Source organism: Pelobates fuscus, chromosome 9, assembly GCF_036172605.1.
Source record: "Pelobates fuscus isolate aPelFus1 chromosome 9, aPelFus1.pri, whole genome shotgun sequence".
Lineage (NCBI taxonomy): Eukaryota > Metazoa > Chordata > Amphibia > Anura > Pelobatidae > Pelobates > Pelobates fuscus.
The window spans coordinates 143,666,607-143,689,017 of NC_086325.1; the positions used below are offsets into that span (position 1 = coordinate 143,666,607).

Here is a 22,411-nt window from a genome sequence, read left to right on the forward strand (position 1 = left end):
ACACATGTCATGTGTCCTTAAGGGGTTAAACAAAAATTACAATTACTTTTTAAAATTAAAAACACCATCAAATATGCCCTACTTAAGAAATTTTAATGAGAAGTCACTGAGTGATGTATTTTTGATAATGCCATAGATACAAATGTTGCGAGCTAAATCACAATATAGACTACCAGGAAAGAGGGAATTTAACTCTAGAATTGTGAAGACAGAAAAAAAAAAAAAAAAAGGTTGGTGGTTGCAACAAGGCCAGTAGAAGATACAGTATCAGATACTGATTCTTATTGACTGAGTGCTTTAAGATCTTTTTAATTCATTTTTCACAATTACCAACATAACATTAATTCACTATAGGCAGGGGGCTAATGCTCAGATTGAAGAAATATTATGGTGAATGAACCCATATCAAGAAAAGCTAGCAAACGCACATAAATGTACAGGCTATAGTTTGTTTAGCTGCAATTCCACGTCACACTGCTGCTCCTTTCGGACATGTTTAGTCATCCATTGCAATCCAGCAGTGCAGCTAGGAATTTTGGCTACTGCCTTGAAGGTACACCCGGGAAGAGATCAACACTTCAATAACGACTCTTTTATACACTTGGAAGCTATCAGGCTGTTCTAGTGTGAAAATGTGGAGGAATAAAAAATAGGGTGCTTAAAGGGGATGCTTTCACTTTACCTTTAAAATCCCTTTTAATGAAAAAAGGTAATTAACATTAGTTAAACAAACAAAAAAAATATCCATAAAACTTTACTCCCAGGGTAGAGGTTTATTGGAATAGTTTATTTTATCCTCTTCTGTTTTGGATTTGAAAAGTGGCAGACACATGCACAGATTATTTTTTATGTTACAGCTAGGCAACTTGTTTGCAAATGCCAGTGGGTATAGGTAAGGGCAAGAATATATTGACAGTGATGAGTTACAGAACAATGATTGATGTGTTCCTTTCAATTTACAAATCTTCCTCATTTGAACAGGAAGCTGTGTGGTTGAGGAGAAGATACCATTTTAGTCGGTCTGGAAGGGGTAGGGCTTTTACTTTGACATCAACGGGCCAGGGCCAGAGCCTCTGCCGAATGTACACCCTACACAAGTGTTTCAGTGTAGGGAAAGACTGCTCCATTTGTTTTAGGGAATGTTGCAAAGCGGTCACTTTCTCAGCATGATTTTTACAACTCGCTGTGTTTATTTCAAAGTTTCTGGGGAGTTTGATGTGGGGAGAATGTGCTACCATAAGGTCCAATGCACATTCTGCTTTTTGCAGCAGGTCCACTGAATCGCAGTCCTCGCAGCTGCCAAGGTAACTACACAATCTGTCCAAGACTATGTGGCAGCCAGACCAGCACGAAGGGCCGTGTTGAGAGCAATTGTAAGAAGCCCCTGATTCCAACAGGAAACGCAGCAGTGGAAAGTGGATCTTGAAATTCTTCAGGCATGTGTGAGTGAGAGACTCATGTGACGGACAATCGCTGGGATCTGCCCCGTGAGCCATCAGGAGCTGAGTTACTCGAAAACAGAAATGATTGATGAGTTTGGCTTCCTCTATGTCAGAACCTACAGTCTCTCCCAATAAGAATATAATGCAAGTGAATACGGTATCGTAATCCTTTGTGGTGGCCTTCACATCAGATCCTGAAAATAAAAATGGAATTGGATAAAAGAAACATGATAACATGATCACCCATCTCTTTAGGAAAGCTTATGGCCTCCAAGACTAACCCCTACCTCACATACCTGTCTCTTGCCCTCTCCTAAAGGGCAGCCCCCACCTTATTGATTGCAAATTCCTGTCCTAATGTGTTTTACACCCCACCTCCTATAGAATGTAAGCTCGTTTGAGCAGGGTCCTCTTCAACCTATTGTTCCTGTAAGTTTATTTGTAATTGTCCTATTTATAGTTAAATCCCCTCTCATAATATTGTAAAGCGCTACGGAATCTGTTGGCGCTATATAAATGGCAATAATAATAATAAATAATCACTTTTTCTATTTTAAAAACAATTCCTAAAAAGCAGTCATATCAAATTAAGCAAATGATAATTGGTTGGGTTACAGACAACGGGATATACACAAATATACAGATACAAGAAGTAAGGAGATTGTCCGTCTCTTTTCTACAAATCTCTATGCAAGACGGCCCATGATTTTAGGAGTAGAACATATCTTCTGCTGGCAAAAATCGCAATACAATTTACATCCCTGTTCCCATAAGGCATAGCCAAAACTTCAAATATGGCTTTCACAATGTCAGAGACAATGTGGGGTGCTATTCGGCATTGCGGGAGAACACAAATGCCAGAGAAGCAGAAACTGATGTAAACGTCACAAAGTATAATATATGTAAAGTGATTCAGTCACCAGAAAACAGAATTTTACCCATCATAAATTAATTTTTCCCTGAGTGTTTTGGGCTGTGCTTAAGTTTGGGTAACCCTTTCCTCTCTTAGGGACTGGACAGGCAATTCTTCCACAAATTAAAGAGAATGATACACTTACCGATAGCTACCCTGAGCAGTAAACAGAGCCCCTTGACCTGCAGACTACTAGCCATACAAAATACACATATGCTGCAAATAATTTAAATAAATCATTAAGGAAGGAAACTAGTATTGCCTCAAATACTCATGAAAAAGGATGATAAGTAAAATTAATTTTCCCCCATTGTGCGCTCAGCAGTACTTATGTTGGGATCTTGCCAGCACAAATGTGAGGGTCAGGACTTCTCGAATATTCAAACCATCACCTGTAACACCTAGAACCCAGTACCTTCTGAGGCCCAGATGATAATATCTGGAAAATGTGTGAAAGGAAGACAATCTAAATTCGGAGTAGCTGGAGCCTTCATTGTACAGGAAGTGGCGGCGGACCTGATGAAGCTGACCTTAAAAGCATTAAGCCATATAAATCAGTTCCTTAAAAGGGATACTATAGGCATCAAAACAAGTTTAGCTTAATGAAGCTGTTTTGATGTATAGATCATGCCCTTGCAGTCAGACTGCTCAATTCTCTGCCAATTAGGAGTTAAATCACTTTTATTTTGGTCCATGCAGCCCTATCCACACCTCCACTGGCTATGACAAACAGTATGCATTAATAAGATAGTTACATTTTCAATCAAATGTTAATTAACTTTAGAATTTTGTATTTCCTATTCTGTAAATTGATATTTAATCACACACAGGAGGCTCCTGCAGGCTGTAGAGGGCTATTAACAGGGCAGGAGATAAGAAATTCTAAATTAAACAGACTGGTGCAATAAAGGAAATGTAAATGTTAGATGACTCTTTACAGGAAATGTTTAGGAAGATTGTGTAAGTCACATACAGAGAGGTGTGACTAGGTCTGAATAACTCCTAAATGGCAAAGAACTGTGAAACTGCACGGACTTGATCTATACACCAAAACTGCTTCCATAAGCTAAATTTGTTTTGGTGACCAAAGTATCCTTTAAATTCAATGGACAGAAAATGGTCAAGTTGGAGGCGGAGAACCACTTTTTTCTCGTGAAAAACGATGTAAGAAGGTAGAGATGAAACCTTGTTATTCTCCCATCTGTGTCGTTGAAGAGACAGCTACCAGGAATACAGTTTTCAATGTCAAAGGTTTAATGGGATATGGTTCCACAGGTTAAAATATTGACTACCAGATGGAATCCAGTAATTGTTTAAGAATCCAACAAACTCAAAGCACAATCTTCTTTACAGGTGGACAGCTATGCTAAACTGGTTTGCAAAAGCACATTAAAAAGGATCTGCAAACTGACTGAAACTACTTATTGCTTGATCTGCCTCTTGAAATGAACTAGAACATACCAAATTGCCTGCAGCTTCTTAAGATTTGGTGATTAGCTTAGATGCAATTTGAACCTAAATAAAGTCCACAACCTTCTTCTGAAGGATTGGTGGTGATGAGTGCCCATGTGGATAAAGAAAATGAGATCCTGATGCAGAAATGTATCATTTTTTGCTCTCCTTATAGAAACACTTATTTTCTTTGTAATGATAAGAATATTTCCTAGTAGATTTTCTTCAGTTTTTTTTGTAGGTAGAAATACCTCACCTTAATTTTAACTGAACCCACCATCAGACCTACAAACAAAACCCTTCGAGAAGGAATTAGATGGGACATCCTGGTTTCAGAATCCATCCATACTCAGATAGGAAATTGAAAGTGTACTAGTTAAAAGTTCTTTGCTGGATTTCCTAGAACTCCAAGGATTATTCCATACCCTTTGAATGATTTAGAATAACTCTGAATGTAAAGAATACACTACAATTTCCATCTGACTGTCAGGTCCCTCCTGATCCCCATTACATAAGGCTACTTCTGTGTAATTCAGACTTGGAAAAGGTAGCAACATCTTCAAAAGAAATACTTAAAGTAGCTCCATCACCGTCCGGGTTATTTGCATAATTTTCAAAGAGCCGTGATGGTGACTGCTTTGCAGGCAGTGTGGCAGCTGGAGGGGGCAGGGGAAGGGTTGTACTTACCTGAACCTGTCCCTCGCAGCCACCGCCAACTTCTTCCTGTCAGTCCTCTTCAGCTCCTGGAGCTTCAGCTGCCAAGTGCCATTGTCAGCGTTCCACTCTCTATCTTGCGCAAGAGTACAACACAGATCTATGGAGACTGGAGGATCCTCCATAGACAGAACCTTTTCCCCCCTCCGACATCACTAGTGACAGGAAAGGGACAGTATTTTAAAGCCCAAATGGTAGGGGATAATGAGAACCCTGGTATATAGGAGCCAGAGGTTGCCCAACAATACCAAACAGAAATCTGAAGTCCTCATGTTTGTGATGGGGTCCACACGCAACTCTCTATTTCTTTCTTGTAACCCACCTGCTATGCATTGTGGTAACCTAGCTTCTTGCATTAACAGAACACAGAAGGTATAATTAAATTCAGAATGCTTACCTCCCTCCAGCAGTAGCCGGATATTTTCAATATTGTGTATTTGAACTCCATCGCTACTGGCCAACGCATGCAATAATGCAGTTTTTCCTGCCAAATAAAAAAAAAAAAAGCTTACAATTAAAAATAAATGAATAAATAAAAGTAACATTTGTAATATTAATAAGGGAGCTGGAACTCTCAGTGCCAGTGTTAATGTTATCCAAGTTGTGTGTGAGGTATATGTGGACTGATCTCTCTCTCTTAGAGCTCAGGCCCAGTTAACTAAACGGCGTCCCCACAGTATGACTGCTATAAGTTTTTAAAGCAGTTCCACTCATCCTTTATCATGACTTGACCAGCTGCTGGGAGAAACTACTTATACCATAATGTTATCCTGGACAGAAGTTCATGGGATATGATCAAACCCAAGAGATCAGAATGAAAGATTCCGGATTGCTTCTTACTTGTGTGTAAGTGCAGTAGGATCGTTAAAATGCAGTGTTTTTAAAGAAAATCAAATTAATGATTTATCTATATAATACATTTGTGATTAACTGAGCCTCGTCACGTGTTCTTGGAGGGGCCTGCTGGCCAGCCTCTTACCAAGAGACTATGGGCCTTTTAAAAAAAAAACTATGTGAACAGACTTGGTTCAGGAACCGAACAACCGCACAAACTGGAGACCATCCTGGAGCTTGTTAAGCCTAATTGCTACTTTGTAGCAATTTCCACCGCAGTGTTTTAAGTGTTCGTCTGGGTGGCCGCAATTCCTACGGACGACCACGAGGTGGCGGCCATCTTGTTTGCATGAAAGCAGGCAGCGGTGTTTGGGCATGAATCTCATGAAACTGAAAACGGACACAGAAACTCCCGAACACCACTGGACTTCCAGCATCGCCTGTGTTCGGTTCCACAACACTTAAAAAAGCGCTGTTTGGTGGAAACGTTCCCACGAACAAGGGGATCAAGCTCCAGGGTAAGACTATTGACTCTGTTTGGTTGTTTGTTCGTTTTTAAACTACCTAACTAGACCGACCACAAGCCCGGTTTCTCTGGAACGGTTTTGGGCATGGGACCATGCGGGCAGCCGGTCAAAATTAAGACTTCCAGGAAATTCCTGAACTGATCTGGTGATTTTTGGATATGTTGGTCACCCAGATCAGGGCTACCAGGGGATGTAACTTTTGTGAGGATTTTGTGTGTTTTAAGTTATTTGGGTTTTTTTGTAAAAATGTGTATTTTTTGTGTTTAGAGATAATTGAGTTTAGTATAATGCTTGACTCAATTATCTCCCAGGCATAGGGGAGGGATTGACCTATTTTGTATGGGAGTGTCCTGGACCTGAGAACCAATGTGATTTTTTTTTGTTTCTACTGTGGTTTACTCTCAAGTCCAGGGGGGAGTGCCCATTGCATGGGGACTGTAATAAAAGGCCAGTTGTGGCTACCATTAAACAAGATTTGTTTTACCCTTCATGAAGTCTAGGCTCATGTTTAGGGGATTGAAGAGCTATATTCACACTCTGGGGATTGCTATAATCACTATACTCTCTTGGATCACGACATTTGCTCTTGTAAGAGCAGCCTCTCTGTACTAGGAATGGTCTACCCACTGGAAGCTGGATCTTGGTCTTGGGTCCAGGGTGGGTGGAGGACAGCGAGACCCCAACCAAGCTGCAATGGTTTGTGGGGTTTACGGTGGGTATGGTGCTTGCAAGTACTAGGAAGCAGCGATTGACAGAGGTACCCGGTCGGGGTGCCAGGCGGTCCATCACAACATTAAAAAGAGGGGTAGGTCAGTATTTGAATAATGTTTTGCTTAAAGTTAAGAAAAGATTGTAGGGCTTGAGTTGAAATTAAGTTAAAGTCATTAAGGTGACTCAGGTGGGGATGGGGTTGAAATTAATTTACAGATGGCTAAAAGAAAAATAAGAGGATGGTAAAAACAGATGGCTGCAAATAAGGAACAGGGTGCAAGTGGAGAGAAAAGGTTTCCCCCTGTCTTTCCCTGCCTGCATAGCCTCAGATTCAGTTTAATCTTTGGTACTTAGTGGTACTAACCATTTCTATCAGCTGCGTTTACATCCGCGCCAAGTTGGAGTAGCCTCTGTAAACACGGAAGCCGCTCTGGTTCCTCACTAGCCAAATCCAAAGGGCTGCTTTCGTGGATCTGCATATCGAAAATTATTGTATGCCAAGCATTATTATTCAACAATACCATCAAACCAACATTCCAATATTACAAGGATGTTCTAATCACCAAAACCACTACAGCTCACAGTGGTTATTGTGTTATAAGTCCGATTTCCTGTCAAAGCATTTTCAAGCAGACAGAAATTGATAGTCGTCAATATTAGACACCTTTACAATATAGTAATATAATCAATATTTTGCAGATTAAAATAATAATAATGCACTATAAAAAAGGTCTAATTCTCACCCTGTCCCTTTTGTTAATATCAGCTCCGCTCTGTATTAGCAGCTCCACCATGTCTGGCTGGTTCCGGAGGACAGCAATATGCAAAGCTGTGTAATATGTTACAGGATCTGCAAAAGGCACAATGGATACGATCACTGAGTGAAGCAATGCAGTGTGAACACCAAAAAATCTATAAAAAAAAATGCTGTATCTTAATCAATTAGACTTTAACCCCTTAAGGACCAAACTTCTGGAATAAAAGGGAATCATGACATGTCACACATGTCATGTGTCCTTAAGGGGTTAATACCACCGAGATGTTCTTTTGCTTTAGATTAGGGGTGGGAAAGCATAATTTGAGTTTTATATCATACAAAAAGGTTTCTGGCAACTTTATAGATTATTTTAAAGGGACACTCTACGCACATTGAAGTAGTTATCGTGCCTGGTGCCCCCTAATGCAGTCCAGTGTCAAAACTGTTTAAGACTGAATGAGGATCCCAGGTGCTTCCACTTTAGCCCGAGCAGCGACTGGTGGCTGTGACAGGCTGAGATTGTCAGCTGAGATTAGGTGATAGGCTGAGATTGTCAGCCTATCACGGCTGCCAATCACCTGTGTGAATTGTTATGGCTGATACAGAGTTAGGGCCATTGGAGTCTCACTCTGTATCAAACTGATCAAGACCAATTTAACACTAAGCAGTGGGACATCCCACCAGAGAGCTCCAGAGATGATAGCCATTTTAATGAGATTAAGTGGTTGTGGTGCCTAGAGTGACCCTTGCATACACACACACACACGTTGGTGTTTATATATAATCGTTTATAAACAATGGAGAAAAACTCCATATGTAATAAGGGAACATTTCTCCCCCAACTACTTCAGGGCTTTCTTCAGGAAATCAGCCTTTCGTGGTTGCAAGGATCAGTAGATACAGTTTGATGCCTGCAGATTTCCTGAAAACATTCAGATCTACTTTTGAAATGCAAATTAAAAAAAAAACATTGCTTTGTTTACGTAAAAAGGCACTAGAATGTCTCTTTTGAATCTCTGCTTCCCTTTGTCTTGTGACACAGGTTACAAATTTGTAGTAAATAAATACGTAATACATTTAAAAAAAAATAATAAAAATAATTCCAAAAATAAAAAGAGGGTAGTTTTTTTGTCTAAAGGAATTTAGTTTCTAGCAGGGTTATGCACTGAACAAATAAGGGCACTGAAAAAGTAAGGTCAGAATAACAAAGCTGCATTTTTAAATAGTCATCTCCTGATTAAGTCAATAACTCTGTAGGTGTCAGCATCCATTTCAATATCAAAATAGGACTTTTATCACTTACTCGCTATACACTAAATTGCAGCAAACTAAAATTCAAATTGTGAAAAATAGGCAAAAAAAAAAAAGCCAAGTTGTGATTATCACCATGTTGGAGAAAATTTCCAGATCAACGACTTTGGACTACCTTTTGCTATTCGGATTTAAAGGAAAATTCCAAACATCATAACTTTAGTAGTTATGGTGCCAGGAGTGCCCTGGCGACCAACTCTCCCCTCAGCAAACAGGGTGTGAGGGACTGAATATACCTAGGGACAGGCACAATCAAGCATTAGGAATATAGGTTTATATTCGAAATGCTTTAGTGTTGTGCAGATAATTCATTTCATTTTAACTGAAGGCTGATCTGATTTTAAAGAACTAAAAACGAATAGAAGATCATCTCAAAGAATAAATGCAGGCTTGAATAGGAAATAGGATAAGGCAAAGCATGAGATTTACCTTCAAAGCTGAGATCCGCACCATTCTGTAGGAGGATTGCAGCTGCAGGTACAGACCCTAGCTCAGCCACCTTCAACAGTGAACAGCTCACACCCTCCTTGTAAAATGCAGACTGGGAAAGTTTTTCAAGCAATTCATTCAGAGCTGCAAACCTGTCACCATCTCCCACCAGGTAGCTGCCACCAAGCAGAAAAAGAGAATGCAGATAACTAAGGACTAGATTATTAAAATGTCTTTACAAACGAACCAATGAGCTTCTGTTACCTTTCACTAGCGACGCTGACCTCTGGCTGCTCTGGGTCACGGATGCCCACGGCTCTGAGGATCTCATCCACCAGAGGTTGATATTCAAAGATAATCCTCCGAAAACCATGGAGGAATGGCATGATGTCAGAGGAATCAGATTCTGTAACAAAAGTGAAAATGTTTCATTATCTTCCTTTAATGCAAGGTGTGCTTGGACTGATGTCATTTGCTAAATCTTTACTATAAATTTAAAAGAAAAAGAGTAATACGTGACAAAGATTAACACAAGTTATAGATCACTTTTAATGTTTAATTCAATTATGTAATTTTCATATAAGTGATATTTCCCTTTAAATTGCCATAACAAACAGGTTAATAAGCCCAATTCTTAACCCTAAGCAATAGAAAACGTGCCTATGATACTTGCTGTGCCAGTTTAGTTTTTTTGTCTTTCTTGTACTGAAAAAAAACCAAAATGTTTGCTCTTATACTTGTGGGGCATGCCTATATTCATCCAAAAAAAGAGTCACAAGAGGTATATGTATGTACTTATGCTCTATCACCAGTCAGTTTGCACTTCCAGGATTTTGTTTGTGAAATTGTTATCGACTCTAAAGCTCTGGTTGTCAGTTCCACCACGTTTCCTGGACAAATATTACTTTAGACTTAAAGTAAACATATTGATTGACAGGATATAAAAAGGAGTTCCATAAAGTAATATATTTGCCAACTTTGGAATGTTTGCTGCTGGGTAAGAGGGGTTAGGCTGATGTGGTGTTTGCAAGTGACAATATGAGTAACTAGTGATGTGTCCAGCTGATGCACGCATATACCAGTCTGGATGACAGGCTCCAGGGTAATTTGCTCAAGCTGGGCTACTGGTATACTGTGTGCTATTTAAAAGGACACTCCAGACCGCTGAAGTGCTTTCTGTCTGAAGAGTGTATCCTGTTTTTTTTTTTATTTTACAAAAAGTGCAGATTCCTGTAGAAATAGACAATTTTATATATGAACCTTGATACGCCATCCTGCCTATCAATCAGACAACTGATCCTGCTACTTCCTAGTTGTTTAGCTCAGGGGAGCTAAACTCAAGGGACAGGGAATTCAAGCCCAGCCACGGAAAATCTGGGCTGGGTCAGAAACCGACAGCTTACAACTGGTGCAGACAAGAGATCTGCAGCTTCTGTAAGCTATTCTAGATAAACCCCCAATAAAACAAATGCTTAATTGCCAGTAAATGCATGCGTGTTTTCATTAAGGGTATTTCTACTAAACTGATTATATTTCTCTTTAAGGAAGCAATGATATTCCCTACAATCATCACCTTGTTTTGTATAAGCACATTTCAACTTTTACTGTACATTTCACATCTGATCAGAGATAACATCTAGGAAAGCAAACAGTGGTCCCAGCCTCGTTACTGTCCTGCTGTTGAAAGGTAGGTAGTATAAAGTATAACGCGTGAATCCAATAAGCCTATCAAGTCCGTTAAAGGACCACTATAGGCACCCAGACCACTTCAGCTTAATGAAGTGGTCTGGGTGCCAGGTCCATCTAGGATTAACCCTTTCTGCTGCATGTTTACCTATGGGTTAAACCAGCCTCTAGTGGCTGTCTCATTGACAGCCGCTAGAGGCGCTTCCGTGCTTCTCACTGTGACGCCAGCGTCCATAGGAAAGCATTGAGAATGATTTCCTATGAGACTGGCTGAATGCATGCGTGGCTCTTGCTGCGCATGAGCATTCAGCCGATGACGGGAAAGGAGGTGGAGAGTCCCCACCGCCGAGGGAGCCCGGCGCTGGAGAAAGGTGAGTGTTTAACCCCTTCTTCACCCTAGAGCCCGGCAGGAGGGGGACCCTAAGGGTCGGGGGGAGGAGGGGGGACCTAGAGACCCTATAGTGCCATGAAAACGAGTATGTTTTCCTGGCACCATAGTGGTCCTTTAATATGTGAAGGAACAGTAAGGACATTATGCACTGACAAAGGGGGTAACCCAAAAAGACTCCTGTATTATACACTTTCTCCTTCAATACATTCCTGTAGCACTTGTGCACATAGCATTTGGTTGTGCTGTCCTCAATCTTTCATTTCTTGTATAATGCTATATACATGTTTTGAGCTGCAGTGGGAGGTGCATGCAACACAAAAGGAACTTTGGCATTTTTTAAAATATTTTTTGTAATGCAGGTACTGCAGTAACATATATCGTAAAGCGCTACGGAATCTGTTGGCGCTATACAAATGGCGATAATAATAATAATATACCTCAATATATCTCAATTTTGTGGCCACCTGTGTGACTCCTCCCTGGTAATGGCATGCCTTGCCATACTGCAGGCTGTGAATGAAACATGCTCTGCACTGCAGCACTGGGTGTGTGGGTATGGTATCCATGGTGCCATGTCTGTTTTATGCCCAAGATAACATGGCAGCCCCCTACCCACTTGGTGCCCAGAGTGAGCCATGGGTGATGTAACCAGACACCCTACCTGCAGCAACTATAACACAGCAGGCATGGCTGGCCTCCACGGCCATCTTTACCTACAACTATAAGCACTGCAGAGCCCACTGCCGTGACGTCACGCCTCTGATGACGTCAGCTCTCTCCGAACCTGGGATTTAAAGGGAAGGCGATCGAACGATGATAAATAGCTCGTGGTTTTATATCCCTCGCCGTGCGTGTCATTTTATGTCCCAGACCGTATCTGAAAGAATGAAAGAAATAGCAACGCTCCACCTCACCTGCTGTCCCTGGCAACCAAACCGGAAGCGGACGTGTAGCAACCAGCAGAGGGGAGGGAGTGGCTGGAGGACTTTGTAATCGTACCATAGAGAGGGATGGGAGAAGGGTGGGGTAGAGAGTCGCTAGCTGTGGGTCGGTCTGTCCAGCAGAGTGTGATAGAGAGCTGCAGAGTGCCTGTGTAAAGGGTGGCAATGCAGGCTGCTCTCTCTCTGTGTGGCTTATCAGAGGCAGGAGTGCTAGCCATGGCCCTGTATCCCTCTGCATGGCTAACAGGAGGCTGTGGGGGTTTCAAGGAACATTATTTTCAAATACTTTTTGTTGAACATTTATAATATAACATAATAAATATATATTTATCTAAAAAAAAACTATTAAACTAAGGGAAATGGTAAAGAAAGCAAAGAAGGGGAAAAATAAATAAATAAAAATCTCTCACTTAGCACAATAGGACAGACGTTATGTTACTTTTGGTATTTAGATTACTAGGCACCCCTTGCAGAACTTTTAATTAAAAATATGTTATTTTTTTTTTTTTAAATAATTTAGTAGATATAATAAAACGTGTTTTTCTTTTTTTTTTTATTGCATATTCTCTTTGGGGATATATGGGGGGAACACTGATTGCAAAGCTTTAATGAAGTGGCCTGGGTGCGTGAGAAACTGTGATGTTTACCCACCTCTAGTGGGTGTCAGTGTTGCAGCCAGTAGAGGGTCTTCTGCTGCACTGAAACGCATAAACCATACTCGCGTTACTTGGAAGCTCCGTAGGAAAGCCTTGATTCACTGCTTTCCTATAGGATAGTTTGAATGCGTGTGTGGCAGTCACAGCGCATGCGCATTAAGTCTGCAGTGCTCCTCTTTGAGGAGCGTAGGATTGGACCATCGTGGAGTAGGCCATGCCACCTCTGTATTGTTTCTGGGGGAGGATAACTAAGTGGAACAATATAAGTAAAAGGGGAGTTTAACCCTTTATTTGCCTAGAGGCAAACAAACACCCAATACCACTTGGAAAAGGGACATTATAACATTAGGAATACAGATTTGTATTCCAAACTCTGTAGTGTACCTTTAAGCAAGCTGAAATGCTTTATGTGTGTGGAGCTGACCTGTAAAAATGTTTTTTTTTTAAAAAGGGATGCTCTTTAAAGGACACTATATGCACCCAGACCACTTGAGCTCATTGAAGTGGTCTGGGTGCAGTGTCCCTGTCCCGTTTAGTCCTGCAATGTAATGTAAATCATTGCAGTTTTTTGAGAAACGGAAATGATTACATTGAAGGAATAAGACTGCCTCTAGTGGCTATCAGACAGCCACCAGAGGCACGTCCTGGTGGTTAAGCGACTTTTAGTTGCCAAACTAACACTGGATGTCCTCATGCCCTGCCAGAGGACATCTAGAGTCAGTAAAATTCCCATAGAAAAGCATTGAAACAATGCTTTCCTATGGGAAGGGCTTAATACGCTCGCCACGCATGCGCATTAGCCCCCAACATTGTATTCCTTACCCTATAGAATCCCTTTAAGTATCAAAACAACTTTCGCTTAATAAATCAGTTTTGAAGTATAAATCATGCCTCTGCAGTCTCACTGCACAATGGTCTCGTGTTTAGAGTTAAATCACTTGGTTTATGCAGCCCAATCCATACCTCCCTAGGCTGTGACTCTCAAAAAGATTCCAGCAAGTGTGTAGGGAGGCTGTGTGAGTCTCAGCCAGGGGTCGTGTGACTAGGGCTGCATAAAGAAAGTGATTTTAATCCTACATGGCGGTAAATTGACCAGGGAGACTGCAGGAGTATGATCTACTGTACCCCGTTTTCATGTGCAAGGGTGCAGCGGCTGCATATGTGTTATGTGCCCCAAAAATCACAATTAAAATGAAGTGAGTGTCCCTTTAATGAATTTCTATAAGGGTTTATACCCGCCCAATTTAAAGGGTTACTGCAGCCACCATGACACATTTGCTTTTAGAAGTGGTCATGGTGGAAGGAATCTGCTTGAAAGGCTGCACATACTGAGATATTTATTTATTTATTACTGGCATTTATAAAATGCCAACATATTCTGCAGCGCTGTACAATATTTGCACTTTTGTGCCATGATCTAGTTACACCCCTGACACACGTAGTTTAGGCAGCTCGGAACTTTACTCCAGGCTGTGTAAGGTTAATTCTGTGCAAACATTACATCTGTCGCGCACTGCACGTGGAGCTGGAGTAACCCTTCAACTATCAACGATGTATTTGGTAGGCATGGTTGTCTGACTCATAACCCACTGAAGAGTTTGTCATATTGCAGATTTTAAACTAACACTCCAGTGGCAAAATGTTTTTAATATATATTTTTTTTCATGCATGCATTTTCATTGGGTGTATATCGAAAAACTGCTTCTAAAAGCTGCAGATCCCATGCCTGCAGTCTTTGCAAGCCCTACCCTTCTAACTCCACCCAGACTTTCTGTCTCTGCCTCTCAAATTTAGCTCTACTCAGCTAACCAAACCAGGAAGTAAAAGGACCTGTTGTCTGATTGACAGCCATGGAGGTGTAACAAGGTTAATTATTAAAAGTGCCAATTTCTGTTGAAACCTACACTTTTTGTAAAATGAAAAAGAGGACACACTCTTAAAACATAAATCACTTCAGCAAGCTAAAGTGCTTTGGGTGTGTGGAGTGTCCCTTTAAGCCAACATATTTGCACTTAAAACATTCTTCAGCCCTCAATGCATTTCCACAATAATTACATTGCCCTAAATTTTGATTATCAGTTCAGTACAATTTTCTATTTAAGGTGTAAACTCCATGTGTGTTTTCCTAATCTGTGACTGCGGGTTGTAAAATCTTGAAATCCCAGAATTATACAGAAAATTCCTAGCCCTGTATGAAATGATGGATATGGGTACAAAAACAAACAACTTAATATATGGTAATTAATTTGAGTGTCCCTCTTGTAGGTTCTACCAGGGAACTGATCCCTCTTCCAGGACCTGACTGTTGACACAAGCAGTTGGGATCGCTCAGCTAATCCCTAGTCTCCCCGTGGTTTCACTGATTAATTAGTAAGTATGCAAACAGACCTAACATATGTAAATAGAGAATTGATACTATGACGATGAAATGAAAGGGACAGTAAACATCTAGAGGATGAATAATGTTAATTGCCTAGCTTGACGATAAGGGCAGCATTTCAGAATACAGCTTTAATAAACATCCATATTGCCCAAACATTGGCCACAATACATTTCAAATTATCTCGTGTTGACTATTGTGGAACTCAATGAATTGACACAGCTTGCCAGCTAAAAGAAAGTGCTATCTAGTGGAAATTTAAAAACGTAAAAATTAAAGTGAATACATATATATATGTTTATTATTTATTCACATAATAGTTAAAAATAAAAAGTTAAAGAACTTTCTTTATTTCCGGCGACGTGTGCGTCCGGTTCAGGCTGGTTCTGCCTCCTTTGCTGAGATCATCAAATTTGATGATTTCAGCCAATCCAACGTTTTCTCATAGGAATATTTTCACTTAGCCAAGTGCCACGCTAGTCAATTAGAATCCTCTCACAGAGATGCATTGAATCAATGCATCTGTTGGGAAAGTTTAGTGTCTCCATGCAGAGCATAAAGACACTGATCGTCAGTGCAGCACTGACCCAGGAAGCACCTCTAGAGGCCGTCTGAGTGACTGCCACTAGAAGTGTCCTTAGACAGTAATGTAAACACTGCCAAATACATACTATACGCACCAGAACATGTACATTAAGCTATAGTTATTCTGGTGACAATAGTGTCCCTTTAAGTATAGGGTCTTTTTCATCGATCCAATAATGGTGAAAGCGATGTTAAAACATATCGGAACTGTTGCATTGTGATTGTTTGGACATTGCTAACAGCTCATGAGGAGACATCAATGTAACGATAATTTAATACGTGATTTTATGATTTCCCCACCATAATTTGAAGTACAACATAAGACCAGTTGTACACCACATCTGCCAGCAGAGGGTGCCAGTGTCTGCTATTGTGTACAGAATTGTAAAACGTAGTAATTTTCTAATTTAAACTTGTGCTGCACGCATAGTGTCCTGCATGTAAAGGTATATATATAGATATTATTATTGATATTATTATTTACATTTTTTATATAGCGCCATCAGATTCCGTAGCGCTGTACAATGGGATTATTTATTTGTATTGGTTTGTTTCCCTTTAACTACCTATATGCCTCAGGGAATTAAGCAGGAGTAGTGCTGCAGATGCCCAAGGCTACCAATTGCAATATTACTGGTATTCAATAAGTATTCAGTAAATTAATTGACTTCAGTGTTGAGTGAGCTCTGAAATTAAACTAAGAAGTATTTTATTGCAATTTAGTTCACGGTAATTTCCTCCAAAGATGCTGATCTTGGGAGCTGCCAATTGACTCGTTATTGGATCCCGAGTTCTGCTGTGTTTAGAAGATTGAGATCTGCCAAGTTGGTCCCAGGTTTATTGGAGTAAATCACCAAGGTGCCACCAGACGTATTAAGCACTCAACTGCTTCTTGGCCTGTCCAGCCAAATCAAGCATTCCAATTTGCCCAGAGTTGATGTAATCTCAGATATGTTCTGAAATGTGCTGGTTGGGAAAGTATTTAGATTGTGGTAGAAAACCGCATATTAAAAAGAATGTTGTGTTAACTATTCCGTTTAGAGGAGGTGAATATTGTACCATGTACAGATGGTGTTATACTGGGAGAGAAATCTGCAGAGTAACGAGCAGAAAGTCGTCCGTACAAGACTTGCCATATAACGTTGCTCCTCACCAGTTGAAGTGAAGGCTTGTGTCTTGGGCCTCCTGCATTCTTACTGCCTCCCCTAGGGAGAGCAGACCCGCTTCTCTTTCAAGTGCTTATGACTAAAATAGTTCCTTCCTGTAACATATGCTGAGCACGCAGCAGCTAAGATCCAGGGTTGTTTGCTGCGTCTAATGGTCCAACTCCCTTGCTGGGCTTCTGCCACCCCTCAAATGGTTCGAAGCCAGAAGAGAAGGGAGGGGTGCTCTGGGTTTGGACTTTAAAAAGAAAACAACTATGAACAAGGGGGTCGCAAAAACAGGAAAATCACAGGGAGGGAGCTTGGCAGATATAGAGTGAATGAGCCTTTTGCGGACTTAGTTGTCTTTTATAGTGACCCAGCATACAGGGCTCCATTGTGACTTCTTATCACCATGTGTACTAAGATAGAGAGGTATATGACCATCTTAATTTTCATTTTTTTTGCCCCTGGTGGTTGTTGTAAAAAAAAATTCCAGACTTGGTTACCATGGTTGTCCAAAACAGGTAATTTGTCAAGAGCTTCAACAAAAATTATTAAAGGGAAAAAGAACACACAGGTGAAGGATAGATATATTTGAGAGCATCAACAAAAGCCACTTTAGCTTAAACAGTCTAATAAAAAATGTATTCTATTATAACTTTAGATTTATAAAGTAATTAAAAAAACATTTTTTTTTAGTAAAATAAAAGTTTAAAAATCACCCTAAACTAAACTGTAATCAAGTCTGCAGCGTGATCCTCTTTCACCAAAGTCATCAAGATTGATGACTACTGTCTAATCAAATGCTCTTTGTTGAGACCATCTATTGAGACCATTTGATTGGAATAGCTGTGTTTAACTCGGATATTTTTGTGAAAGCACCTCTAGTGGCTGTCAGCGTCACAGCCACCGGAGTCATTTTATTTGTACATCGAATTTTATTGGATTTTCTTTTTGTGTTTCCATTAGCAATTGGAATGCAGCATAGAGGTAGGACTCGCAGGTCCTTGATAAGTAAATGTACATTTAACAGTATAGCCACGCAGGGCAGCGATGAACAAGTCATGTTTATACAACAAGTTTCATGAAACGTTACGTAACAATATAAAATAGAAAAATAACATATGTTCGGGCAACGTGGGTGGTTTCGGTGTGTATTCTGTAGAACCATGTGTTCGTGTGCAGTGAGCGGGGTCATTTTAACGTGTTATAGTGTTGTGGCCCCTAGTTCTTGATTCCCTGCAGTAAACATGCCTCCTGGTGAGATGGTAGGTCAGGTGGCCCTACAGGTTGCCATCTGGTTAGCTCCTATGTAGGTCCTAGTTCCCATCTTCCCTTTCGGACCCTCCCTATATGGTGGTTCAGGTAAGAGCAACAAGCTAAGGTGGGGGTGAGGCAGCCACCAGCTCCTTTGGACAGGTGACCCGAGCCCTCTTTTTAAGTCTGGTTCTGTTCCCGAGTGCCAACTTCCCCATCTCCCGTGACCAGAGGCATTTAAACTCTGCAATGTAAACATTGCTGTTCCTGGAAATTGGCAATGTTTTACATTGGATGGTTAAAACGAGAGGGACCGGCACACAGAGATTTATTTATTTATTTATTTATTACTGCTATTTATAAAGCGCCAACAGATTCTGCAGCGCTGTACAATTAGTGGAGAACGTACAATATACACAGACAAATACAAGAGGTAGAGAGAGCCCTGCCCGTAAGCTGATATCTATCCATTGGAGCTCTTTTATACAAAGTGCTTAGCTAGATGGCCTGTGAGCTTACAATCTAAAGGATACAATGGGGATTTGAGACAAGAGGTAGCAGGGGAAATTTGGAGGTGATTGCTAAAAGAGTTAACAGAGAGAGCAGCTATTGGTAAAATACAAAGGGAATGAAGAGGTAATTGAGTGAGAATCTCAAGCAGCTGGTGAAACATGCTCTATATTTATGGGGAGCCCGGGAGGAGGGGAGATTAAGTGGTCTGAGTGCCTATAGTGTCCCTGTAAGTGTGATAAATGTAAATAAATATGTCCAACTACCCTTTGTTTTGATATTTGTAAAGAATCTGTTGGTATGTTTGGGAATTCAGATTCCCAAATTTCAGTAGTATGCAAGTATGTTGACTGTATGTAGGTAAAACATTTAACAAGGTTATTCACAAAGCAACACATTACATCAAATGAAAATCCTTATGACAAAATTGAGTCAAGATTTGTTTTATATATATCTTTTTTTATATATTTGGTGTTATACGCACATGGTTTTGTGTTTTCTCCCACTTTCTATTTTTTAAGTTGTTTATAGCTGATCCGCGATCTACAATGCAAGCAAAACTCTTTTACTTGCCTTGCTAATAATTCACCTTGTGGGTTTCAACTAAAAAGCGCAAGTGATACCTTACAATCTGTACTATAGCCAAGTTTTGCTGGATTTTGAGCTCCGTACTAAAAAAAAAAAACATTTCAGGAAACATGTGCCCTAATATATGCCTATAGCCAACTCTGACTTTTCTTTCCTAGATAATGCTTTTCAGGAGCCCTGTACATATTGAGCAATGCCAGTTCCTGGACTATGCATATAGAGGCTGTCATTATGTTTTTTGCATTAACTCGAGATTACACAGTGCTGAAGATAAATGGAAGTATTTATTATATTATTGTATTAGACTACAACTACATCTATTCACATTGATAATGATGGGGTTAACATGCTAGAAAACACTCTTGGTTTTGTCTAGGCAGAACAGCACCCACAAAGGAAAAGAGGAAATCCACAATGAACGTTTGAAGGCTTTTAAGGTAATTTGATTAAAATAAATGCAATAATACTGTTTTAACGCCGTATAATGTTACTCTCGAATAACTTATACAGCTGTCAGCAAGCAGTAACCCATGAAATGTAAATGCAGCAAGGATGGCGGAGAACGGCTATGTCTGCGTTTTGTTTAGAACGAGAGGTGTGATATGATTTTGTTCTGAGCACGGCCTTTAGGCCTCACCACATGCCTGTCTTTCTGACATAGGCATTTCCTGGGCAAAGGACAGATTACCCCCAGGAAAAAAAGAGCTGACAGATACTGGCTTTTTCATAGCATTCTGTAACCACTGGTCTAAGCACAATCCCACCAACCGCCTTTCTACAGATTGCAGTCTGATGATTAATTATTGAAACACTATAGCCTGCATGCTGATTGCAGAACACCAAAGGGGATTATTCACTAAACAGTGAATGACGTTCAACCGAGTTGCAAAATCCAGGTTAACTCAGCCAAGTTGTGATTATAGATCAGTCGGAGAATTTTTGCCGATTACGGTCATTCACTGTTTAGTGAATTGCGTTTCGTTTTAGTTGAGATTTTAGTGTTCTGAAAACAGAATGCTGTGATAGCAAGTCCTATGTCAGCGTTGAGTACCTTGCTCATCCGGGATGTTTTTGCAACTACATTTATCAATATGCTTAGCAAGACAGCATAAAAGGAAACAGACTTAAACTTCCTTCTGCTAAAGTTAGCCATCACTTTCCTGTATTATAAGACTGGTGCTTTCCATTATATACTAGACTCTGCGTTCCGCGTTCTATTGAAATTAGCACTTTTTGCAAAACAAAAAATAGAGGACAGCGAGCTAAAATACTTTAGGGGTCTGGAATGGCCCTTTTAGAGACAAGTACCAAATTGAGAAAGTACCAATTCCGACAGAGCCATCTCTATCTAAAGTACCAGTTCGTCATATTAAGCTTGTAAGTACTGTATCATTATTTGGATTAACAAAAATATCATTCAAAATGTATTGGCTTTTTGATACATTCCAGCTCATAATGTAAGATACCAAGAATTAGCAGTGTTTGGATCCTAGGGAAACATCTCCTGGATTTCATAATGTGTGCCAAGATGTTATATATTCAAATCGCTATAAAACACTTTGTAATGCAGCCTTCCTTTAGACTGGACTAAGGGTAATTAAAAGGTCCGTCTAAGCACCATAAGCACTTAAAATTACTGTAACGGGCAATGGGCTTAGAGCACCTGGAGCCCACGCATGTCAAATATTGGTTTATAGCGAAAACAATTTGTAAAAATGTCTGCCACTATAAAACAGCCCACGAAGGCTGTCAGACAAACAGCCAGGGCACTTCGTTCTATGTTGCCTATATCAAAAAGGACGTCTCTCTCCGTAAGGCAGAGATTAAAGCCATGGTATGGCCATGTTATAAAGCCCATCCGATTATCTTTCCTGGTGACTAGAACTGCTTTATGGGGATAAACTACTTTTTACATAATCCTCTACTGGACAGGAGTCTATGGGATTAGGTCAGTCCCTGTAAACTTGACATAGGCACTGTCGTTATTCGGCAGGTGTTAGTTTGAATTACCTTTAATAAGACTCGGACACCAGTTATTCTGTTGGAGTATAACGTCCACAGCTTTTATTAAATCTTAAACAAATTAACAAATTTAGGGTCATTGTCATTTCTGACATTTCGTTACTATCCCCCCATACAATACCCCTGACAATGACCCTAGCACTTAAACAATAAATAACATTTCAATAACATTTAACTTATAACACACGGCCTACCAAAGAGGCCCCAACCAAACGTTACTGTAGGGGTGTACCCAGACACCCCTACCCCCTAGGTTCGTAGCCACCGAAGAGCTTGAACCTACCAACACTCTTATCCACCTGGCCTACTCCGGCCTAGGCCTTGGCCTATCCACTTCCAATTCCAGCCAACTTCCGACTTTACCATGCCCTGTTCCGCCATAGCACATGCCTTGACCCCTTAAGGACATGCGCGACCCCCACTACACAAAAACAGGGCCCTATCAATACCTTCTTGAAAGCCCAGGTTCAGTATGTCAATCCCTACATCTGACAAATGAACCCCGTCCCTCCTGAAATAACCGGGCAACATGCCCTCCAACTCCTTGTGCCGGACAACTACACCCCCCAAACGCCTAATAAATGCTGACATCGCCCTATTCACCTTGCCCCTGCAGCGGGCTACCGCAGCCAGGTCCCTAGCGTGCCTCCACGCAAATCGGGGAACCATCTCCGACCACACCACTACAATGCCAGGGACCAGCCCCACCAGCCGATCCATGTCCCTCTTCATCCGCCTCACTAACTCCCTCTGAGGGACGAGCCCTAAATCGTTCCCCCCGCCATGCAACACTACCACATCAGGCTTTGCTCCCCCATACAATTTCCTGAACAAAACACTGCTCAAACCTTGCCAGTTAAATCCCCTAAAACCAAACCATGAGATCGCCACCCGCTCCCGAGGAAAGCCCAGCTGTGTTCCGCTCCTTCTAGCTGCAGCTCTCTTCTGTGCCCAATACACAAACGAATGGCCGATCACCCACACTGTCCAACCTGAAACGAAACAAAAGTTAGTACCTCGTCCTCCAACTCACAGTCCCGTTACCAACCCCTCACCACTCAGTTTATTTTCATGCACTTTTTTTTTTTTTTTTTTTTTCTTTTTTAAGTTTCATTTCACACCAACCTGTCGGGTCTCACATACGATCGGAAACGCAAGGA

At 40.8% G+C, this 22,411-nt stretch overlaps 1 protein-coding gene across 3 annotated transcripts; it reads right to left on the reverse strand.

Moving 5' to 3' along the window:
- Positions 1 to 750: 750 nt before the first annotated feature.
- Positions 751 to 12,144, reverse strand: ASB6 (ankyrin repeat and SOCS box containing 6). 3 transcript variants are annotated; one of them, XM_063432649.1, is made up of 7 exons: positions 12,082 to 12,144; positions 9,355 to 9,496; positions 9,091 to 9,266; positions 7,337 to 7,443; positions 6,958 to 7,066; positions 4,919 to 5,005; positions 751 to 1,636 (listed from the first exon to the last, which is right to left on the reverse strand). In XM_063432649.1, the coding sequence occupies exons 2-7, from the start codon at positions 9,474 to 9,476 to the stop codon at positions 957 to 959; spliced, it is 1,281 nt and encodes a 426-aa protein (XP_063288719.1). In that variant the 5' UTR covers positions 9,477 to 9,496; positions 12,082 to 12,144; the 3' UTR covers positions 751 to 956. The 3 variants fall into 3 exon arrangements, with proteins under 3 accessions (XP_063288719.1, XP_063288720.1, XP_063288721.1); XM_063432650.1 differs by lacking the exon at positions 12,082 to 12,144 and adding an exon at positions 11,881 to 11,902; XM_063432651.1 differs by lacking the exons at positions 9,091 to 9,266; positions 12,082 to 12,144 and adding an exon at positions 11,829 to 11,850.
- Positions 12,145 to 22,411: the final 10,267 nt, after the last annotated feature.